At 37.3% G+C, this 23,785-nt stretch overlaps 1 protein-coding gene across 1 annotated transcript; it reads left to right on the top strand.

Moving 5' to 3' along the window:
- Nucleotides 1-1,640: 1,640 nt before the first annotated feature.
- slitrk2 (SLIT and NTRK-like family, member 2) lies at nucleotides 1,641-6,859 on the top strand. Its single transcript, XM_066714973.1, has one exon. The coding sequence runs from the start codon at nucleotides 2,276-2,278 to the stop codon at nucleotides 4,820-4,822; it is 2,547 nt and encodes an 848-aa protein (XP_066571070.1). The 5' UTR covers nucleotides 1,641-2,275; the 3' UTR covers nucleotides 4,823-6,859.
- Nucleotides 6,860-23,785: the final 16,926 nt, after the last annotated feature.

Below are 23,785 nucleotides of genomic sequence, written 5' to 3'. Positions count from 1 at the left end.
TGATTAAACATATAATAATAACTTGGGGTTTGGTTGATGTCATGCTGAACTATCTCGTTTTACAAATAGTTTATTACTTTCAAGCACTTGTTTTACTAGGATCAATTCTGAATAGTTGCAGTAACACGCTTTATATAGTGACAAATGTTGTCTTTCACAGCAGCAGTGATTGAGACAATCCGCATTATCAGCAGCGCGCCTTGTCATTTACTCTGAAGAAAACGATTTATAGAGTATGGGATACTATGACTAGTTGTGATAATGTTTAAATCTTTGCACCACCATCACTCACTACAGCCTTCAGCATTATATATGCTCAAAATCTGCAGTTAAAAGGTAATTTCGGAGTCGTTATATTACCGTATTGATTTTATTTTGTTATTGTTCTGGCAATATTGTTGAACATCAAACCGAAAACCAAAAAGGAGAGAAAATGTTCCTTCATGTTTAAGTCATACTAACATTTGACAATATGTTAAGGTAAGGGCAAATTCAATAGTTACCCACATGTTGGTTGATATGAAAAACATAAAGATGTATAGAACTGCAATCTCGACTATTCAAGAAAGCAAAACCAGTAACTCACAAACGACCACTTAACTTTCCCCATGGAGGGGTATTACTTAGCTGTTTAAGGTAAATAAACTAAGTATACTTCATATATTCTGAAAAAAAGTTAATGAAATGGATGTCATTATTCAGTGTCTGAAACCAAGCAAAAGTTTAGAATATTATCTGATGAAATAATACAAAGAATACATTAGTGAAATCAAACAATAACAATATAATAATGGGTTTTCTTAATAAAAATCTGTTGTCAGAATATATGTGTCCCATTGTGTTCATTTGGTCTTTAATAAGTGTTTGATCGCAATTTGAAGTTGTAATTTGGTTAACAATATACCATTAACACGGGAAAATCACCCCCAAATGATAATGTTAAAAGATCGTTTTCCACGTCCTAGTGGATTGCTCCATAATGTCCAGCACTGCAATTATGCGTCCTATATCATGTCCAAAACATTTCTATGCTTTTAAAATTGTATGGTATTTAACATACTGCAAATAAATGCATTATTTGAAGTTTCATGTTTACCCTGTTTTAAAACCTCAAATTAAATAGACTTTCAGAAGTAGAGTAACGCACAATTATGATGATTTATGTTAAGAAATATTATAGGCTGCTAATATGCACACAGTATATGAAAAATAGTTTCACATTGCATAAAATTGTATGCATTGTGTTTATAATGACGTAATACTTGTTTAAATAACCGTTTATTTAGGTTATATTACGCTGACCCGGTTTAAATAACATTGTATTTGGTAACGCAATTCTGACCATGACATTGTGAGTGTTAAAATAATGGAAGTGTGTGTGTGTGTGTGTGTGTGTGTGTGGCTACAACATTTTGTTTTTTAACATAAATCTTCTGGTGTGCATGTGGGTGCATGTGTGTGTGTGTGTGTGTGTGTGTGTGTGTGTGTGTGTGTGTGTGTGTTTTAAATAATAATTATTTATTGAAAGCCTAGTTCACAGTACTGGTGCACAAATGACACTTTAAAAACCAATGCAATGATCCTAGATAAACGCTCTTCTCCCAGCAAACACAGTCTGCCCCTCAATGCGAGTGACGTAGGATCCCCAAGCTGGAGCTGGAGGAGGATGCAAACTCCTGGTCCAAACTGAGCACACACAACACAGTCACAGTGGGAGTGAATGAGCCTGCACAGAGTCTGCAATCAAATCGGCTGTTTCTAAGGTTTAACATTACTTTCATTTTCGCCTTTATTGCCTGCGCAGTGAATATATACATGCCTTTGTATTTGACGCAAGATGAGAAACTCCGGGATCAAGAGAAGGAAACAGTATTTGCGCTCTGTCTTCAGTGAGTACCTGGCTGTTATTATTCGCCTTTTCTACGGAGATGTTTAAAACTGCTGCATGAATGGTCCCTTTTTTTTCCAGTGGGGATAGTATTGCCGAGGTATCCCCAGACCAAAAAAAGAAAATGTTTTTCACAGAATGTGTTCTATGATTGCCTTCATACATCCTTTGCCTTTTGGACTGAAGACACTGTCAATGGAGAGCCCTGTGCGTTTGTGAGCTCTGTTTTTGTTTCATTTGTTTTATAGATATTTATATAAATATACTAGTATATCTATCTATATATAACAAAACAAAAAACCTGCATGCCTTTATAAATGTGAAAGCCCCACTTACAAGGGTCTTACAAACGTTGATGCTGGTGCTTTTAGCGACATTGTTGTAAAAATGCTGAACAGCGTTTTGTTGCTCAGCGTTTTAACGGTCACCGGTTTCTCTTCAAGCCGCAAAACTACCAAAGACCTCTGTAAGAATCGCTGTCTATGCGACGAGAAGGAAAATGTCCTGAATATCAACTGCGAAAACAAGGGATTTACAGCGGTCAACCAGTTCCAGCCGCCTCCAAACAGAGTCTGTCAACTCTTTCTGAATGGAAACTTCCTCTCCAGACTTCAGCCCAACGAGTTTGTGAACTATGGCAATGTCAGCACCCTCCACTTGGGGAACAACGGGTTACAGGAGATTCAAACGGGGGCTTTCATGGGACTCAAAATCCTAAAACGACTGCATCTCAACAACAATAACTTGGAAATGATCAAAGAGGATACTTTCGTGGGCTTGGAAAGTTTGGAGTATTTGCAAGCAGACTATAATTACATTAGTGCCATCGAGGCAGGGGCTTTCAGCAAACTGAATAAACTCAAAGTGCTGATTCTCAATGACAACCTCCTGCCTTCCCTCCCCAACAATGTATTTCGCTTTGTCTTGTTAACCCATCTGGATCTGAGAGGGAATCGGTTGAAGATGCTGCCCTTTGCTGGGGTGCTGGAGCACATAGGTGGCATTATGGAGATCCAGCTGGAGGAGAACCCTTGGAATTGCACCTGCGATTTGCTCCCTCTCAAAGCCTGGCTGGATACCATCTCTGTCTTTGTCGGGGATATTGTGTGTGAGACGCCGTTTCGACTTCACGGGAAAGACATTACACAATTGATCAGACAAGATCTTTGCCCCAGAAAGAGTGATTCGAACCAGCGTGCAATGCATCCAGCATCAGATTCGCAGTACCAAGGTCCGGCTCCCACATTGCACCCCGGGGTCACCCCAACGAGAGCACCAAAGGCCTCCCGCCCCCCTAAAATGAAGATCCGCACCACACCTCGGGTGACCATCTCTCATAAAGACAAACAGATATTTGGACCCATAATGGTGTATCAAACAAGGTCACCTGTGCCAATGATTTGCCCAAACGTGTGCATCTGTTCTTCTCAGAACCCGGACAGTGGAATAAACATAAATTGCCAAGAAAAAAAATTACATAATATATCCGATCTGCAACCCAAACCTTCATATCCAAAGAAACTTCACCTGACAGGTAACTATTTACACACCGTGTATAGGACTGATCTCACTGAATACAGCTCTTTGGAGTTGCTTCACTTGGGGAATAATAGGATAGCAATTATTCAGGACGGAGCTTTTGAAAACCTGACTAATTTACGCAGACTTTACCTTAATGGCAACTACATCGAGAGTCTTTCTCCCTCGCTATTTGCAGGGCTCCAAAGCCTGCAATATTTGTATCTAGAATATAATGTCATAAAGGACATTTTGCCGCACACCTTCAACTCCCTGCACAATCTGCAGTTATTGTTTCTGAACAACAACTTGTTAAGGTCCCTGCCTGATAACGTGTTTGGAGGGACCATGCTGACCAGGCTTAACCTCAGGAACAACCACTTCTCCCATCTGCCGGTGAGAGGTGTGCTGGACCAGCTCTCTGCGTTCATTCAGATTGATCTGCAAGAAAACCCCTGGGATTGTACCTGTGACATTGTCGCCCTCAAGAACTGGATGGAGCTGTCGAGCACTAGCGTTGTAGTTAATGAAATCACATGCGATTCCCCTTCAAAGCATGCAGGTAGGCTCCTGAGATCCCTGCGTAACGATGCCATCTGCCCAGAAAACAGCCAGATTATAGTCACCACGGTGCCAACAGTTAGCAGCAGCACGGATCTGCCCTATTCCGCCAGTGCCCCCACAGACCCCCTGCCAGAGATTCACACAGAGGTACCGCTATCGGTTCTCATTTTGGGTTTACTGGTGGTGTTCATCTTGTCAGTCTGCTTCGGCGCAGGCTTGTTTGTATTTGTGCTAAAAAGACGCAAAGGCGTCGACAGCGTCCCCACCAGCGCCAACAATCTGGACTTAAACTCTTTCCAGGTTCAATATGGCTCCTACAGCACAGAGACCAGCACCGACAAAACAGAGAGCCACGTTTATAACTACATCCCCCCTCCCGTGGGGCAGATGTGTCAAAACCCAATTTACATGCAGAAAGAAGAGGATCAGGTGGCTTACTACAGAAACCTCAAAGAACTGAGTTACAGCACCCTGGACCCCAAAAAGGACGAGCAGTCCCGCAGCCCTGCCTATACAATAAGCACCGTGGAGTTCATTGAGAAGCAGCCCTGCGGGACCAGAGAGCCAGAGCTGCTCTACCAGAACATAGCAGAGAGGGTGAAGGAGCTTCCCACCGCCGGGGTGATAAACTATAATTTCTGCACCTTACCGAAAAGGCCCTTCGCCGCCCAATACGAACCAGCAAGGCGGCACAACCAGGATCGGTTCAATAAAACGGTGCTGTATGGGACGCCGAGGAAATATTATGCTGATCAATCAAAAAACGAACAGCCTCTGCTTCCTGGAAAACTAAAAACAGAACCAGACTACCTCGAAGTTCTGGAGAAACAAACTGCAATCAGCCAACTGTAAAAGAAAAAAAAACCTGTATTAATCCCCACATCATCAATACAATATATAAATATATAAATATATATATATATATATATCTAGTCTACAGACTGTATGGAGGACATGTATACAACTTGACTAGGGATTTTGTTTCTCGTTTCTCTCAGATGTACACATGAGAATTTTAATATATGCAGTACCAGGTGTTCTATTACACTGTCGAAGTTTTAAATTATTTCATCTACTTGAAACGTTTACACTGTAGCAAGCAAAATATGTATAATTCAGCTTTATGCATTTTCTTTATGGCTAAAATGGAACCTCCCCCTTTCCTTTCGAAATGTCCAGAAAAATGAGTCATTTGAAATGATTTTTTCTGTATATAACATGTGGTGGTGTGTGTGCAACACATTTACCGGTTACATCCACTTGGCGTCCCATTTGATTCCAGAAGTGCCTTTGCACTTAAATATTTTAACGTTGCTTTCTGCTCTAAGTTGAAGTATGTGTTGTATTTTAAGAATTTCAAGATGTAAAATAGAATTATATGTCAATTGCATTAAATGAAATTGAAAAAAAAATGCTTTATCCATGTGAAGAAGAAGAATGTTTTTGTATATAATGTGCCTTTTAAGACGTTCAAAACATTGCAAAGTGTGCTTCTGAATATATATATACAGTATAGGTGATTGCAGGGAGCTCAACTTTTCACTGCAGTAATTCACCAATGTCTTAGCTTGGTGAGTGAGGTTTCATTAAGTTATTCAAATGTTCAATAAGAATCAATTTTAACATTCAATGTTTTTGTAAGGCAGTGTACACAGATGCACACACACGCACGAACGCACACACACCTACACACACATGTATATTGGTATTTGTCAGACAGCTTTTGAATTTAATTCTACCGAATCTTAGTGTCACTTCTCAAATCAAGGCATTCTGATTTTGACAGATCATTTATTGGCTAGTTATTAAATCTTTATATATCACCATATGTGGGTGATATTTGTATAAAACTCACATACACAACAGGAACAAGCAAACTGAATTAAACTTATTTTGATATTTGATTGAAGGGTACATTATCTGACTAGAAATCTTCGGTATAATATTATTCTAAAACCATATATATATACACTCACCTAAAGGATTATTAGGAACACCATACTAATACTGTGTTTGACCCCCTTTCGCCTTCAGAACTGCCTTAATTCTACGTGGCATTGATTCAACAAGGTGTTGAAAGCATTCTTTAGAAATGTTGGCCCATATTGATAGGATAGCATCTTGCAGTTGATGGAGATTTGTGGGATGCACATCCAGGGCACGAAGCTCCCGTTCCACCACATCCCAAAGATGCTCTATTGGGTTGAGATCTGGTGACTGTGGGGGCCAGTTTAGTACAGTGAACTCATTGTCATGTTCAAGAAACCAATTTGAAATGATTCGACCTTTGTGACATGGTGCATTATCCTGCTGGAAGTAGCCATCAGAGGATGGGTACGTGGTGGTCATAAAGGGATGGACATGGTCAGAAACAATGCTCAGGTAGGCCGTGGCATTTAAACGATGCCCAATTGGCACTAAGGGGCCTAAAGTGTGCCAAGAAAACATCCCCCACACCATTACACCACCACCACCAGCCTGCACAGTGGTAACAAGGCATGATGGATCCATGTTCTCATTCTGTTTACGCCAAATTCTGACTCTACCATCTGAATGTCTCAACAGAAATCGAGACTCATCAGACCAGGCAACATTTTTCCTGTCTTCAACTGTCCAATTTTGGTGAGCTTGTGCAAATTGTAGCCTCTTTTTCCTATTTGTAGTGGAGATGAGTGGTACCCGGTGGGGTCTTCTGCTGTTGTAGCCCATCCGCCTCAAGGTTGTACGTGTTGTGGCTTCACAAATGCTTTGCTGCATACCTCGGTTGTAACGAGTGGTTATTTCAGTCAAAGTTGCTCTTCTATCAGCTTGATCAGTCGGCCCATTCTCCTCTGACCTCTAGCATCAACAAGGCATTTTCGCCCACAGGACTGCCGCATACTGGATGTTTTTCCCTTTTCACACCATTCTTTGTAAACCCTAGAAATGGTTGTGCGTGAAAATCCCAGTAACTGAGCAGATTGTGAAATACTCAGACCGGCCCGTCTGGCACCAACAACCATGCCACGCTCAAAATTGCTTAAATCACCTTTCTTTCCCATTCAGACATTCAGTTTGGAGTTCAGGAGATTGTCTTGACCAGGACCACACCCCTAAATGCATTGAAGCAACTGCCATGTGATTGGTTGGTTAGATAATTGCATTAATGAGAAATTGAACAGGTGTTCCTAATAATCCTTTAGGTGAGTGTATATATACATACATACATCAAATTCAGATTCATATTGGTTAGAAGGAAACATAATTATAATGGCTTGATTTTTTTATGAATCTTTCTGATTATAACTGATTTTAAATTATTTGTATGGCTCATTTTCACAAACAGCCTTTATATTCAACAGACCTCAGTTAGTTTTGTCTATTGTAAATCTTTAGGCAACTGTTTGTCAAGTGTATGTGAAGTAGACTAATCTTTTCAATTTCAAAACAAATCGTTTAACTGAGTTAAATGAGGGTAATCTTTTTTTAGATATGTGCCACACATAAAAAACTTTTGTCATTGAGGAGGACTATGGTCTTAAATTGTTAAAGCTTGACTATGAATCCAATTTTGTCTAAACTTGTTACTTTAAGCAGTATCGCTGTCCAAGGCATCCTGCATGAAACGTTACAATAAGGGACATTTTCTATGATTTAAAAAAGGAAATTATTGTATTTGTGTATTTTATATTGACATTTAAATTTGCCCAAACTTTGTGTGAAAGTCAGCAAGCATTTCTATCTCAGCGACTATCCATAGTTTAAGTGTTTATTCTTTTGATTCAAAATTCTAAACTTGTGTTATGCTAACAAAGACTTGTTATCTGCAGTATCTTAGAAAGGCCAAACTGGTCAAATATATAATCTTTTAAAAGCTACACAGTTCTTGTGAAAATAATACAAATCCACTCCCACCCCCCAACCCAGACTGAACTAAGGTCATACTATTGTCCAGTCTGAAGATATCTCTTGTTATACTATTTCCATGACACCAATAATTAAACGAACAAAAAGACTTCAAAAGTTTTTATTTATTTATTTATTTTTAATTTGAATATAATGCATTACTTTGTTTTTGGATGTTAGTGCTTTACATTAGCTTTGAAGTCATGTTAAACTTGCATCATTGTATTTATGTAGTTTATTACAATGTAGTTTTATTATTCTTACATACAGATGGCAACTTAACTGAATATAAACTTGGGAACAAAATTTGCCTGGCAGTTTGTCATACCTTTAGAATTTTTTAATATAGCTTTCATTAACTACCACAGTTGCCTTATGGCAAAGATGCAGAACCTTTAGTAGATAGTTCTCAAATAGCTGGCAGTTGTATTGTCATTTTTCAAATAAGTTTGTAAAGGGCTTTCTCAACTCCATTTTGCCATCTGCACTACTTCATATAACACTTACATATCGGATTTAAGAATAAGGTTTATGAATGTGAGTTTTATAAGCAAACTTATAAGCTAAACTCTAACTGTTGTGGGATCTTGGGAATGCCTGCTTTAACCTGCTCAGTGTTATTGGGTTTCATTGTCATATCCATAGCTTAAGATTTGGAAATAATAATAAACTAAGTACTTGTTGACACTGTTATATTATTATTATTATTATTATTATTATTATTATTATTATTATTATTATTATTATTATTATTATTATTATTATTATTCCAAAACAACAGTTGCAGTAATGATGGTTTAGGATTACTGATTATTATGTTGCTCATCTAGAAGCAATTTGCTTGCCCTGACACAATACACCACTGTGCTGATGCCTCTATTGGTCATGAGAATAAGTGGGTTGCACATGTCCTGCACACCAATTAGGTTGTTTGCCCATTGGAACAAAGTTTATTTCTCTGACAGGCTATAAAGAACCCAATCTCTGTACAATATAAACAGATGTATAGTTTAGAGAAAATCTAAATGGATGTTTATTATTTGTTTGCTTTTAGTTTGAAACATGTAGTCATATACACTAGGGGAATACCATTAGTTTATATGTGTTTGCTCTTATAAATAACTTATTTATGTGCTTCAGCACCTGTAATTGACTGGGAATTCTACAAAGAGAGCTTTTATTCCTCAGATAAATGTTCAATCAGTGTTGTTTGGTTATTATCTGCATGTTAATATATTTCTGTATGTACAGTGATTTAAATTTGGTTAGGGATTACATTCTATCAAATGTGAAAAGTGCAGATGAAAAATAGTTTTGTTGCATTTTGAGCACTTTACTTCTTTAGACTCATTTTTGTTGCAGCAGTAACTATTACCATATATATCAAGGCAATTAAATTACCATATATATCAAGGAATATAAACATATATATAATGAAACCCCAAATATTCAATTACAGTATATTAAAATAGCAACAATACCAGTACATTTATGTGCTTTATTTTTGTTAATGAAAGGGCACATGCTCTTTTTTTAGACAGTGCTCATTTTCTAACAGTATAATGCTAAATTGAAATCCACAATGATTCAAAAGGATTCTCCTGAAGGAACACAATTTCTATATTAAAAAAAGATAAGAAATAAAAGACACATCATAACATTGTATTATTATTTATTTTTTGGTATATTCCATTGATTTGTTAAATTGTTAGAATTGAGCATCTGTAATCCAGAATTATCAGACCATTCTTTTTCTTTATCTGAAAATATATAAAGTTTAAGTTGGATCTGAAATATCCTATCTGTTGTGAAACATAGACCATGTTACTTTGTTTCTCTTCAAGGTGCTCTCTGAAGAATGTGTGTTTCTCATAGCCTTTTCATACGGCTTGTTTTCAATTTCCACAGTGGAATTTACTGTTGTGTGCATGTGTGTATGCAGTGTAAAAGCAGTCTGATGCAATTTGTTACTATGATCATAAACACATAAGAAAGGTTATAATTTTATCCTATAATTCATCAAAATGATGTAAGACACAGTTATATAAAGAGATGTAGGGAAGAGCTTGGGGCCAGCGGCTATTTGACATGCAGATAGGCAAAGCTGTAGAGAGGGTGACTCACTAGGTTCTTGTCAGAAGCTTGAAGCTGGGGGCATTCCTTTCAGCTATTCTTGCCTGTTTGGGAACCAGTTTCAAGTATATTTTGTGAACATGGTTCAGATTTTCCATACAGATACTTTGGAAATCCATGGAGATAAATACACCCATGCAGAGCACCCTGCATAAAGTATTGAACTGAATTACATCAATCTTTTCATATGTGCAAGCCTATGCAAAAGGTTTGAGCAATGGAACCTGATAGATCCCAAACCAGTTAAAGTCATGATTTCCACATGAACATTTTCAGTGATTAAAGTAAAATGTTTGTAAAATGACTGAAAGCTTTTAATCCCACTCTTCATAATTGATTATAGTACCTAATAAATAATATATTACTTTAGTCATACAATGTCTGTGTATATCAAGGAAATATACACAAAGTATATGTGTGGTTGTTATCAAAACAATAGCCCCCCTCTACTGGTGCATTTCTGTTGCTTTTCAGATAACTGTTGCAGTTGGATACTTTAAGGTCTGTGTAATATTGTATGTAGAAGTGTTCTGCTTTTGAGAGAGAAAATTGAATGGGACAACAAAAGCAAAGCTAATCGCTTGCAGCCTCCTTGATCAGTGAGTTGTTATTTGCAGAAAATGCCTATAGACACCCTTAAGGGCATTTAGTGGCATACATTAAACAGTTTTAGGACCGTTAGAGATGTATTTCTTCTGCATCACATGCCATTCAAAGACCACCACCCATGTGGATGGTAAAACCTTTCAATTTGTGGCTGAATTACTAGAAGATAAATGATTGAATGAATGAATACATTTGCTTTCAAGTGGAACGCTTCTACCACGGGGAATCCCCAAAGGCTTCTCAGCAATGCCCAGCCAAGCAACCAATGTTCACCCGATAGTATAAGACAGAGCTATTTTCTTTTAATCTATAAATCGTACTCTAACAGAGACATTGCAGAATTCACTAAAGGTGGTTTCAATCTTCTATTCTGAAATATTCAACCAATTTGTTTTTCAAGGAATTATGGGAAACTGGCATTGACCACCTCTGAGTTGTTGCATCCATGGTGAGTTCACATCCACGTAGTTGATGACAATTAAAATATATAAATCCTTGACTGTTTATGAATATTGTGATGTGGTCAAGTTAGAAACTAGATGCACTACACATTTTGTATCATTGTGGCACTATGGAGCTTAAAGAAACTGTTTTTGAGGTTTCATATGCAACCCAACATACAAATATTAGGAATTGAACTGTTTATTTCTGGCCATGGTTTAAAGACAGTATGTACTTCTGTGAAGATAAGGTAAGGCTTAAGAGAACGCCCACTGAGAGTACCTGAGATTAACATTTTTCCTTTAACATTGCTGTAAAATGTTCTCATTGAGGTCTTGATGGTCTTACGCTACATCCATACTACATAAATGCACATTCTGTCAAATGATGAATAGAAATGTACATATAAACAGCATAGGCCTGTTTCTTATTATATAATCTATATTAATATGATAGTAATCACAAACAATGAAATGTAGTAGACGTGACTTGTGACAGCTTCACTGTGCTTTTTATGTTTCATTTTACATTTAGTGGAATGTTTCTGGTGGGGTGGATTCATCATAGTCATAAGTATTAAGTCCCTCAGACAAAACATACAAAAAGAGTATTTTCTATTATTATATATTATAATAGTAACACTAGAGTGCCTATATTGAGAGTAGAATTCTCTATTAAATATTTGTATTACTTAATAAAAGTTTATTATCCTAAGATGAGTTGTGAGGGTTGTGATTCAGATATAGTCTGAATATGGTTTTAATTTGCAATACAAAGCCAGTTTATGTATATAGGCTATATATAAAAGAGAGAGAGAGAGAGAGAGAGAGAGAGAGAGAGAGAGAGAGAGAGAGAGAGAGAAATATACATATTATCTTCATTTATATATTTGTATGTATGTATGTATGTGAATACAAATTAATTATTAGGTATCCTTTTTAAGATGTGGTGCAGCTAGAAACACTGAAAAGAGCTGCAACTGCAAACCTGTGATGTAAGCCATTCAGAATCTCTGCAGTGTCTGCAATTTCTACTATTTAAAATTTGCAGAGAATCTCCTGCTGTTTCTCTTTCTTTACATTTCACAAAAGAGTTTAAAAAGGTGCTTTTTTCTTTTTGTTCATGCAGCATCAGGGTGCCAGTCACAAGGCTATAAGAACCATTACAAATAGTGGACGAAGATACTGAATCAGTAAAACTAAATTCTGACTGTATATACTCTAATATTTCAAATTCTTAAAGTGTCATGAAAACTCAAATAAGTAATACAGAGCATCCAGAACTCCGCAGCCCATTGTTTAAAGTCCTTCACAAGAAACATTATTAATAAAGGTTTCCCACTCGATGCTTACCATAACATTTTATCACTGAAATCATTACTCGGCGCTAGAAGTGTGAAGCAGCTACACAGATAGCCAGTGTCTCAAGAAGATTTTATTGGTTTGTGTAACAAGGCATGCAAAGCCTGCTCAAGTATCAAATCACCCCTGTCCACCAGTTAAAAGCCATAATGTACGATTGCAGCACAATGAAGTATTCATCAACAATGAGGCAGTCCATTTTCCTGGACAAGTTGAATGAAGTAGCATCAGAGCTTGCATTACATTTCAGACTAAAGCACGGAAAATGTTTTATTTTTGCACTTAGGAATGCATATAAACATGAAGGTTTTAAGGGATGAATAAAAATGTCCTGCTGATTACTGGATCATATATATAGCTCATTCTATTGGATGAGATTATTTACAGTTTTGGGTTCTGTGAAATACAGATGCAATTTACATTAATATGCAGGTATATATGCTGAATATGTGGAGTGGGCTTTATTTATATTATTTGTTTGTTAATAATACTTATTTAAAAATAAGTATTTCCTGCAAACAGTATAAATTATTCCAATATACAAAATTATTATTTGGGAAAAGCAATTCAAAATGCTCCTCTCTTTCAATAATTTGGAACCACTTACATGAACCACCTGAAGGAGCCTCTTTGGCCACCGTAGTTCTATGAAACTCTGCCCTGGCCTCTACAACCGCACATCAGTACAGTAGGTCATCGTCTATTTAGAATCAAAATTCAAACATACTCTATTTAAATAGATTACATGGAATTAAAACTCCTTGCAGTGCCATTTGCTCATGTGCATGTTTGGTGTCATTTGTGTTTAAATTGGTGTAGGAGAGCTGGGAACCTCAAACTGTTTCGTTCACAGGTAATTTATATCCAGGGTGACATCTCGTGCACACAATAAAGGACACCAAGACATTTTTACAGTGATGAATGTTAATGAGGTGTTAAGGAATGGTTATAGTTTGTCTTTATACTTGCCAACATGAATCTATACAGATGGGAAAAAAACAACATTGTTTTTAATATACCCTTCACCCTTTTGTGAGCAATATACAATATAAACCTGCAAATGAATTTAACCAATTAAAATAAAGGTTTATTGTATGTGTTGCTGATGTGAAAAACTACTCCACCTGTAAGAATCCTGTTTCCATAGATGCAGAGTGAACTGCAGCCATACACTTTTTTTTTTTTTTTTTTTAAAGGATTGAACTCTTACAATCTGAAATCCCCCACAGGAAGCTTGAAATCCCACTTTTTGGCAGTGAAAAATTCATTTCAAGTAGAGTTAGATTTTCAAAAGAGGCTTCTGCTCTTTTGCTGTACAGTTCTAAAGAGCTGGTGCTTTTTCAAGAGTTCTTACATTCACACAACCCTACTCTAACAAAAATATTTTTATAATTTTCTTTCTATTTAAATATCATATGGATATATGGAATCTTAGGAGTAGTTGAAATGGGACCTTTTCAAATGCAAATTTAAAAAGCCTATATAATGAACAAATACTGATTTCAATTGGGCAGGAGTAAACTGATTTGTGCTATCACTATATGAATTGCTTTGCTGAAACAGGCATTAGACTTAAATCCTTTATGAAAAGGAATTACACTAACACACACGTACACACAAAGCTAACACCGTTCTATTTTTAGTTCTCATGAACGATTCTATAAGTCTGAAGACGTTTGTTCAGAGTGGGTAAAGCAACAAGAAGATGTGATCATTAGAAGTTATTCACATCTCAGTTTTGTACTGGCCAAGTCTGTTAGGATTATAGATTAAGAGTGTTAGAGGGTAGTTCAGTCTTCACGCCAGTTAATACCTTGTTTCTGGCTCTGAATGTGTCTAAAAGCGCAGATAATTTTGCAAAATTCAGTGGCAATGTATTAAAAGATATTGAGTAAATCTGGTAATCAAGAGTTTATTTTTATTATTATAATTATTATTATATGGAAGTATTATTTATTTATAAATTATTTATTTATTATTTATTGCAAATCAGCAGGGAGTTGAAACTGTGTTTTGGGTCGTATCAGTAGTCATGGTTCTTCTCCTGTCACTAGCCAAGCAGGTTGTCAATCATAAAAAGGGTTGTAAAGTCGGCGTGAAAGTGGTAGTATAGGGATCCAGCCCTTGAACTACACCCCAAACTTTGTCACAATATATATATATATATATATATATATACACTCACCTAAAGGATTATTAGGAACACCTGTTCAATTTCTCATTAATGCAATTATCTAACCAACCAATCACATGGCAGTTGCTTCAATGCATTTAGGGGTGTGGTCCTGGTCAAGACAATCTCCTGAACTCCAAACTGAATGTCTGAATGGGAAAGAAAGGTGATTTAAGCAATTTTGAGCGTGGCATGGTTGTTGGTGCCAGACGGGCCGGTCTGAGTATTTCACAATCTGCTCAGTTACTGGGATTTTCACGCACAACCATTTCTAGGGTTTACAAAGAATGGTGTGAAAAGGGAAAAACATCCAGTATGCGGCAGTCCTGTGGGCGAAAATGCCTTGTTGATGCTAGAGGTCAGAGGAGAATGGACCGACTGATTCAAGCTGATAGAAGAGCAACTTTGACTGAAATAACCACTCGTTACAACCGAGGTATGCAGCAAAGCATTTGTGAAGCCACAACACGTATAACCTTGAGGTGGATGGGCTACAACAGCAGAAGACCCCACCGGGTACCACTCATCTCCACTACAAATAGGAAAAAGAGGCTACAATTTGCACAAGCTCACCAAAATTGGACAGTTGAAGACTGGAAAAATGTTGCCTGGTCTGATGAGTCTCGATTTCTGTTGAGACATTCAGATGGTAGAGTCAGAATTTGGCGTAAACAGAATGAGAACATGGATCCATCATGCCTTGTTACCACTGTGCAGGCTGCTGGTGGTGGTGTAATGGTGTGGGGGATGTTTTCTTGGCACACTTTAGGCCCCTTAGTGCCAATTGGGCATCGTTTAAATGCCACGGCCTACCTGAGCATTGTTTCTGACCATGTCCATCCCTTTATGACCACCATGTACCCATCCTCTGATGGCTACTTCCAGCAGGATAATGCACCATGTCACAAAGGTCGAATCATTTCAAATTGGTTTCTTGAACATGACAATGAGTTCACTGTACTAAACTGGCCCCCACAGTCACCAGATCTCAACCCAATAGAGCATCTTTGGGATGTGGTGGAACGGGAGCTTCGTGCCCTGGATGTGCATCCCACAAATCCCATCAACTGCAAGATGCTATCCTATCAATATGGGCCAACATTTCTAAAGAATGCTTTCAGCACCTTGTTGAATCAATGCCACGTAGAATTAAGGCAGTTCTGAAGGCGAAAGGGGGTCAAACACAGTATTAGTATGGTGTTCCTAATAATCCTTTAGGTGAGTGTATATATACACACATAATGTGTGTGTGTAAAAAGCTAAAGTATTCTATGATAAATGAGTGCACTTACTACAGAAATGAGGGATGCAACTCTGAAACATGACTTGGATTCTTCCCAAGTGTAGGATTAAGTACAAGAGGTCTGCCACTTACTGGAAGAAGGTTGATAGCGTCTTCACTTCACCTTCAAAGTTGTATTGTGCTTAATGGGGGTTGTCATTTTCCTCTATAGCAAAATTAAGTGTATGTAAAAGCTTCTTTGTTTAAGGTATAGAAATGCGGTAATAATGTAAAACAAAATTTATCATAAACGTTTTGTACAGTATTAGTATGAAATATGATAATACAGATGTAAGGAGAAAATACACTTGGAGAGATAAAAACAGATACTTATTTTATCCTTGTTACCTTGCCCTTATCACAGCACAAATAGGTAGCCCACTGACCAAGACAGGGATAATTAGTTCATTTGGCAATAGATTTTGTATCAGAATGCAATTTATGAGATAAAAATATAAACAAGTCTTCTGGGACAAGTCTACTATAGACCGAGCTTTGGTGCACCAGCACAACACTAATTCATGTTGATTACTTGTAAACTGCAGGATTATCTTCAGTGCAGCTTCCTCTGAGGCTGCCGAGAGAATGGAAGAAAAAGATAAAGAAACACAGGAAATAAATATTTTGAAGGGTTTCATACCACTTATTTTTCTGAAAGGATTGATACAGCTGGTAGCTCTGAGGAAATAATTTAACTACCTATTGAAGTACAGCAAGAGTATGGGAAATTCTCCTGGGGGTAAAAGTAGGCTTAGTTTAAAAAAAAAAGAAAAAAAAAGAAATCCAAGCCCATAAACCTACAGAAACTGATCTTTAACGCTGTTCTACCATTATCCAGTCATCGTGCCAGTGTAAATAGCTAGTTATCCATTACACAGAAAAATAAGAAGGACAATTTAAGAAACAGGCATCATTATTTTGCTTTCCAGCTCTTCCACTTGACCAATCCCATTGATTTTAATGGTGCTTATTCTGAAAGATCAGGTTACCAATGTGAAGTAAGGTAACCACGTTTGGAACTCAACAAATAATTTGCTAAATAGGGAAAATAACCTAAGCTTGTGCTGCAACTAGAATTTCAAATTCTGGATGGTCTTCTGGCACAGATTAGGCACACAACATATTTAAAGGTCTGCTACCCTATGCCGTTTTTCAGTCATATATTACTGTGCCTCAAAGGCTAGAGCTTCCGTCCAGAACTAAGATGTATTCTGTAGTTTAGCTTAAATGATGTAATGGCCTACAGCTTTTGCCATTTCCAATCTGAGGAAAACCAAGGGACATAATTGCAAAAAATGCTGCTATGGTGTACAGAGTTCACATGGAATTTAGCAGAAATACATTATTATTCACTGTTTAAAAGTTGCCAATCAAACATAAAAAGGCTTCACTTTCGGTTCAGCCACTGTAACATGAGTATAAATTTCAAACCTATACCAAGCATTTAATAAGGAGGAGATATAAGGTGACTATTCAGATCAATGACACCATTTTAATGAAAATTCATGGACACAGGAAGCTTTAAATTGGCATAAGCAGTGAAGTAAGGAGAATGCTTACTCTTCTTTTAAAAATTTAGCTTAACGGAATTTATATTATCCATCATTTTGTGAGAGCTAGCATATTGTAAAGCAGCTTATATGTGTCCTAATAAATAAATAGTGAATGCTATAGGGCCATGTTCCACACCAGTGACTGCTGGAATATTTGGCTTGCCATATACATAGCTCTTTAGACTTTAGAATTGGATGAACTTGCTTATAATGTATGATTTAAATAAAACTTATATAAATAATACATTTATATGAAATACAGAGGTATACAAGGGCAGCTGAGGACTCCTTGGGTCTCGGAGGAACAGTTTTAGCCATTGGCTGTTATATGGCTTGTAAGTGCATTTTTCATTCATTTTAGTTTTGTTTTAGGATTATATTAGCTTAGAAACAACCTAATTAAGGTATCACCATTTAAATATTTCTAATGAAAATGTTCAGTGCAATTTTCATATTACATATCCATCAAAATGACATGCATACATACCTACATACAGTACTGTGCAAAAGTTTTATGCAGGTGTGAAAAAATGCTATAAAGTAAGAATGCTTTCAAAAATAGACATGTTAATAGAAATATATTTATATATATTGATATATTTATCAATTAACTAAATGCAAAGTGAGTGAACAGTGTGATCACTGTGAGTGTTTGCCTTCAAAACAGCATCAATTCTTCTAGGTACACTTGCACACAGTTTTTGAAGGAACTCGGCAGGTAGGTTGGTCCAAACATCGTGGAGAACTAACACAGTTCTTCTGTGGATTTAGGCAGCCTCAGTTGCTTCTCTCTCTTCATGTAATCCCAGACAGACTATGATGTTCCATGAAGGCCATTTCTGACCAGACTTCTCCAGACAGTAGACGGGTGTACCAGGGTCCCACTGTTTTCTGCCAATTCTGAGCTGATGGCATCTTCCGATTGTGAAGGGAAGTAAACATGATGCGTCTCATCTGCTGCAGTAAGTTTCCTTGGCCGACCACTGCATCTACGGTCCTCAACGTTGCCCGTTTTTTTGTGCTTCTTCAAAAGAGCTTGGACAGCACATCCAGACACAACCCCTGTCTGCCTTGACATTTCTGCCTGGGAGAGACCTTGCTGATGCAGTATAACTACCTTGTGTCTTGTTGCTGTGCTCAGTCTTGCCATGGTGTATGACTTTTGACAGTAAACTGTCTTCAGCAGCCTCACCTTGTTAGCTGAGTCTGGCTGTACCTCACCCAGTTTTATTCCTCCTACACAGCTGTTTCTGTTTCAGTTAATGATTGTGTTTCAACCTACATATTGAATTGATGCTCATTAGCACCTGTTTGGTATAATTGTTTAATCATACACCTGACTATATGCCTAAAAATCCCTGACTTTGTGCAAGTGTACCTAGAAGAATTGATGCTGTTTTGAAGGCAAAGGGTGGTCACACCAAATATGGATTTGATTTAGATTTTTCTTCTGTTCACTCACTTTGCATTTAGTTAATTGATAAATATAATCTATTAACATGTCTATTTTTGAAAGCATTCTTACTTTACAGCATTTTGTCACACCTGCCTAAAACTTTTGCACAGTATTGTGTATATATATATTTTAGAATGGATGAAATAAATTCCTGTTCACAAGCTTGCATGCCCTTTGGGATCATAGGCAATCTGCAAAGCTTTACCGCTGCATTTACTTTAGGGACCAAAAATATATGTATAGCTAGTACCGCCTGTATACAATGTGAAACATAATTTACTGCAATGATGCTGTCTCTTTTATGCAAATTAAGATAACATGTCAGGAAACGTCATTATTGTTTTCCAGGTGACTGCAACTCTCTGAGCATCTTTTCAACAACAAAATCTTTTGTCTTTGTTCTCCCCGAAACTAATCACCATGCCATAGATCGTGCCACAAATAATGATGACATAAGTGACTTTCACAACCTAGTGCACCCAGCATGTTTAACACTAGACATAAATTATTCACAGTGTTGTAGATCTGTTTTGCTGTAAGTGGGCAAATGCAGGGTGAAACTCTGCCATCTTTCCTTATATGAAGAGATGTTGTAACAGGGTCCTTTTAAAGTACACCGTTATAATGTGCATGCATTCTAGCAAGGGACATGGTATGAAAATGAGGATGTATATATTACTCATCACTATGATTGGTCTTTCCTTCATGGGTCACTCACAAAGTAGAGTACACCAACTGAGGAAAGTGCTGGGGACTTAGTGACAAGAATGTGACTGATGGATCCCCTCCATGGACCTACAATAATTCTTGCTGAGAAGAAACACAGAAGCTGCCTGGCTGAGAAAAGATCTGTTCCCCCGAGTTCAGTAATTTCACATGATCCAATAATTGTTTAAGTTGATTGAAACTAGACACAGGTCACAGCATGTGATCATAGGATATTGATCAAATTTTCTCTTTAGTCAGGTGTGGTTTGTCATTGAATCCCAGGATCAAACTATTATTTGCATTAAGTTACTCATTCTCTCTCTCCAGCTCCTTCTGGGTCCCTTCAACTGACTTATTGTGGTAGGTGAGTGGGTCCAAGCCTAGTATTAGCATATACATTGGTGTTAATGTTGGTTCCCCTGTAACCCAATGCTTTTGTATTTCAATTGTCAGATTTTTTGGGCAGGAAGCATTCTGCCCAAGGTTTGCAAATCCTCCCACTTTTATTAAATAACAGGAGACATGATGGATCAAGCTCTAGTTATGATGTTACAAGCCCCTAGCTGTTCAAGCTTTGGGCAAGACAAAACACTCATGGGATGTCATAAACTGTTTGGATCAATAGAGCAGTCCATGCAGCTGTGAAGTATATTCAAAATGCTACTTTAATGTACTTCAAATAGCAATGCCAACTGGTAACCACCCTTTATAATTATCTGTGATGAATGGTTCCTTTTTAAAAGACAGTCTCCAAAGCAAATGTTCTATTTCCTGTTACACACCCATTCACATTTTTATTCATACAACCATCATATGCTCATGAAATTATAACACTTATTCAAATAGTTTAAATAGTTCAGTCCTTTTCACAATTATTTTTTCATTAATGCGGTGCAGGCTTAAAGTATTGAAAACCTGTGCAAGCTTAAAATATTGAAAACATCACTTATTTTTATTGCATTAAAAACAAACAGGATATATCAGTGATTAGCGTACCTTTCAATTGTTTACAACAGCGCAGTAAGTAAATGTCATGGTTCAAAAACTTGCAATTTAATTAAGTGAATGACACTCCATTTTAAGCTGGTGTGAATAGGATTAATAGCACATGGATCTTTAAAACCATTAACTTAAGAAAATTCTATTTAATTAATCTCAAATTAGAATTAAATATAGCCTGCGTCTGCAGTTTGTCTTTATTAACAGAATACCGTTCTCTTTTCTGAAAGCCTGAATACACTCATACCATTTATCAATCTGTTAAGGTCTTGGCGAACAAACCAAAAAAACATTTTGGGTTATCACTAATGTATCAAACCTCTGGCATGGAAGCCTTAGTAATTTTCACATTAACTGACATAAAGTGAGAATGGTTGATGTATCTCTTCTGGTGCAGCTGCAAATAGTTTTGTACAGCTTAGGCAGCATGCCAGGGATACAAAACGATGACAGTTTATGCAAGAAACTTCCTTTCAAAGGTACCATTCTAAGATCATAATAGTTTTTTTTGTGTGTGTGTTTGTTTGTTTTAACAGAATGTTTAAAAAGGGGAGATTCAATATGCCAGAAACACATTATTTTGTTAATGATTGTCAATTCTAAATCAACAGTGTATACACCCCTGCTCCATGACATTTTTGATATATATATATATATATATATATATATATATATATATATATATATATATATATATATATATAAAACATTGTTATAGCAGTGCTGTTTGTGTGTTTTGGGGCAGCGTGGAAGGGGGAGGGATATACAAATGAATCCACATATGACATTTTCTCCCTCTGTTGGATGTGAAAGTGTCTAAAATCATTCCAAGATACTAAAAGTTTCATTTGAGTCCTTACGTTTCATGGCCGAGTATGGACATATTGATTAAGATGTTGGAGATAAAGGGATACCTTGTTTTAATGGGCTCATTCTCACAGTGCTGCTCAGTATTGCTTTGTATCGGGCAGCACTAAAATATGTTTCAACACCTGCAGGCCTTCACAGCTGAATGATGCACACAAAAGGACATTTAGAAAGATAAAAGGCACCAATTTTGAGGGGTGGTAATTGCTTTAATAGACAACCTTACAATTTACCTCCTATGCTTCCTTTTCTTTTTAATTGTGACTATTCGGTTTGGCTGGCATTCAAGAAAGAAGAGGCAGACAATGCAAGTGAAAATGCCTAACTCTAATGTTTCAGCGATGCCCATCAGAACTTGTCTGTATGGCTGTCCTTAATGGAGTGCTTTTGCAATCCATTTCACAAATGCACAGTAATAGGTAATTTTGAAAAGGCCTATACCAAAACCGAATCAGTTGACTGAAGTAGTGTATTCTGTCATTTTATTATTTCCTGTTGTATATGTCCCTTGGTATTCTGCATTGTTATATCTGCTATGGAGGATATTACTTCCTCACAGATTTCTGTATAGGTATAGATTTAATGTGAATGAATTGAGTTGAGACAGGGTATATGTAAACTTCCGATTCAATCAATGTCACCGTCACATGATTCTGAGTGAGGAGGGCAGCTGACTGTTGAGTTGGCAGCTGTGGTGGTTCCCCATATAACGATCTTTAGCAAAATCCTCTGATGTTATACAGGGGAGGCTATATAGTGTTGATCTTTCTTTTACCATTTTATGAGAAATGCACATTTGTTTCTGGTGTACATTGCCTTTAAACATCACGGAGCAGTTGCGGTTCTGAGGGGGGAAGAAATTGATGGCCCCCCTAATATTACAACTGGCCCCAGCCAGGCCCCCCCAGCTGAAATGGTCTAGAACCACCACGGGCACCGAGGAAGAAACTTCAAAACTGCTTTTAATGGAATACTTATGTATTGTAATGTGCATGGCCTTATGGTATAATTTGGGGTCTTTTGGGATTGCAATGGCCCACTTAAGCAATGATGATTCAGGCCATTGCTTTCAGTTGCATGCTATAATTTCAATCATAAGGGTTAAAATAGCAGCCTTCCATTTGACTGTCTGCATGGAGCAACATTATGATGTACTGCTGCTGAGAAAAAAGCCAATGTAATGTCCATACCCCCTGGTCCAAGTTCAAAGCATTTATTAAGCAGGCGATTACTGACTTGCCCAGCAGTGCAGACCTTTTTGGAGAAGTGGTAATGAGCTTGCATTGAGCGCTGGTGTTTTTAATTTATCCTTTAACTTTGCATCTCTGTCTTGTGTAAATGATGATTTAGAAAACAGAGAAAATAACCTTCCACACAAAGTCTGATCATCTCTATCCTTTTTTAATTATATATATATATATATATATATATATATATATATATATGATATATGATATATTATATATGTTAATTGATTATATTTATCAATTAACTAAATGCAAAGTGAGTGAACAGAACAGAAATCTACGTCAAATCAATATTTGGTGTGACCACCCTTTGCCTTCAAAACAGCATCAATTCTTCTAGGTACACTTGCACACAGTTTTTGAAGGAACTTGGCAGGTAGGTTGGTCCAAACATCTTGGAGAACTAACCACAGTTCTTCTGTGGATTTAGGCAGCCTCAGTTGCTTCTCTCTCTTCATGTAATCCCAGACAGACTCGATGAGATCAGGACTCTGTTGGGGCCATACTATCACTTCCAGGACTCCTTGTTCTTTTTTACACTGAAGATCGTTCTTAATGACTTTTGCTGTATGTTTGGGGTCATTGTCATGCTGCAGAATAAATTTTGGGCCAATCAGATGCCTCCCTGATGGTATTGCATGATGGATAAGTATCTGCCTGTACTTCTCAGCATTGAGGAGACCAATCATTCTGACCAAATCCCCAACTCCATTTGCAGAAATGCAGCCCCTTCTGCTACAGCCAAATATTTCAAATTTTGACTCATCAGTCCAAAGGACCTGCTGCCATTTTTCTGCACCCCAGTTCCTGTGTTTTCTTGCATAGATGAGTCGCTTGGCCTTGTTGCCACGTCGGAGGTATGGCTTTTTGGCCACAAGTCTTCCATGAAGGCCACTTCTGACCAGACTTCTCCAAACAGCAGATGGGTGTACCAGGGTCCCACTGTTTTCTGCCAATTCTGAGCTGATGGCACTGCTGGATATCTTCCGATTGCAAAGGGAAGTAAGCATGATGTGTCTTTAATCTGCTGCAGTAAGTTTCCTTGGCCGACCACTGCATCTATGGTCCTCATTGTTGCCTGTTTCTTTGTGCTTCTTCAAAAGA

This window comes from Amia ocellicauda, chromosome 10, assembly GCF_036373705.1.
Source record: "Amia ocellicauda isolate fAmiCal2 chromosome 10, fAmiCal2.hap1, whole genome shotgun sequence".
NCBI lineage: Eukaryota > Metazoa > Chordata > Actinopteri > Amiiformes > Amiidae > Amia > Amia ocellicauda.
Note: the sequence above shows the minus strand (reverse complement) of the source record. Positions and strands in the feature narration are given on the sequence as shown.

Bases quoted from the DNA above. Each gene is read 5' to 3' on its own strand.
- slitrk2 (XM_066714973.1), top strand. From the start codon at position 2,276: ATGCTGAACAGCGTTTTGTTGCTCAGCGTTTTAACGGTCACCGGTTTC.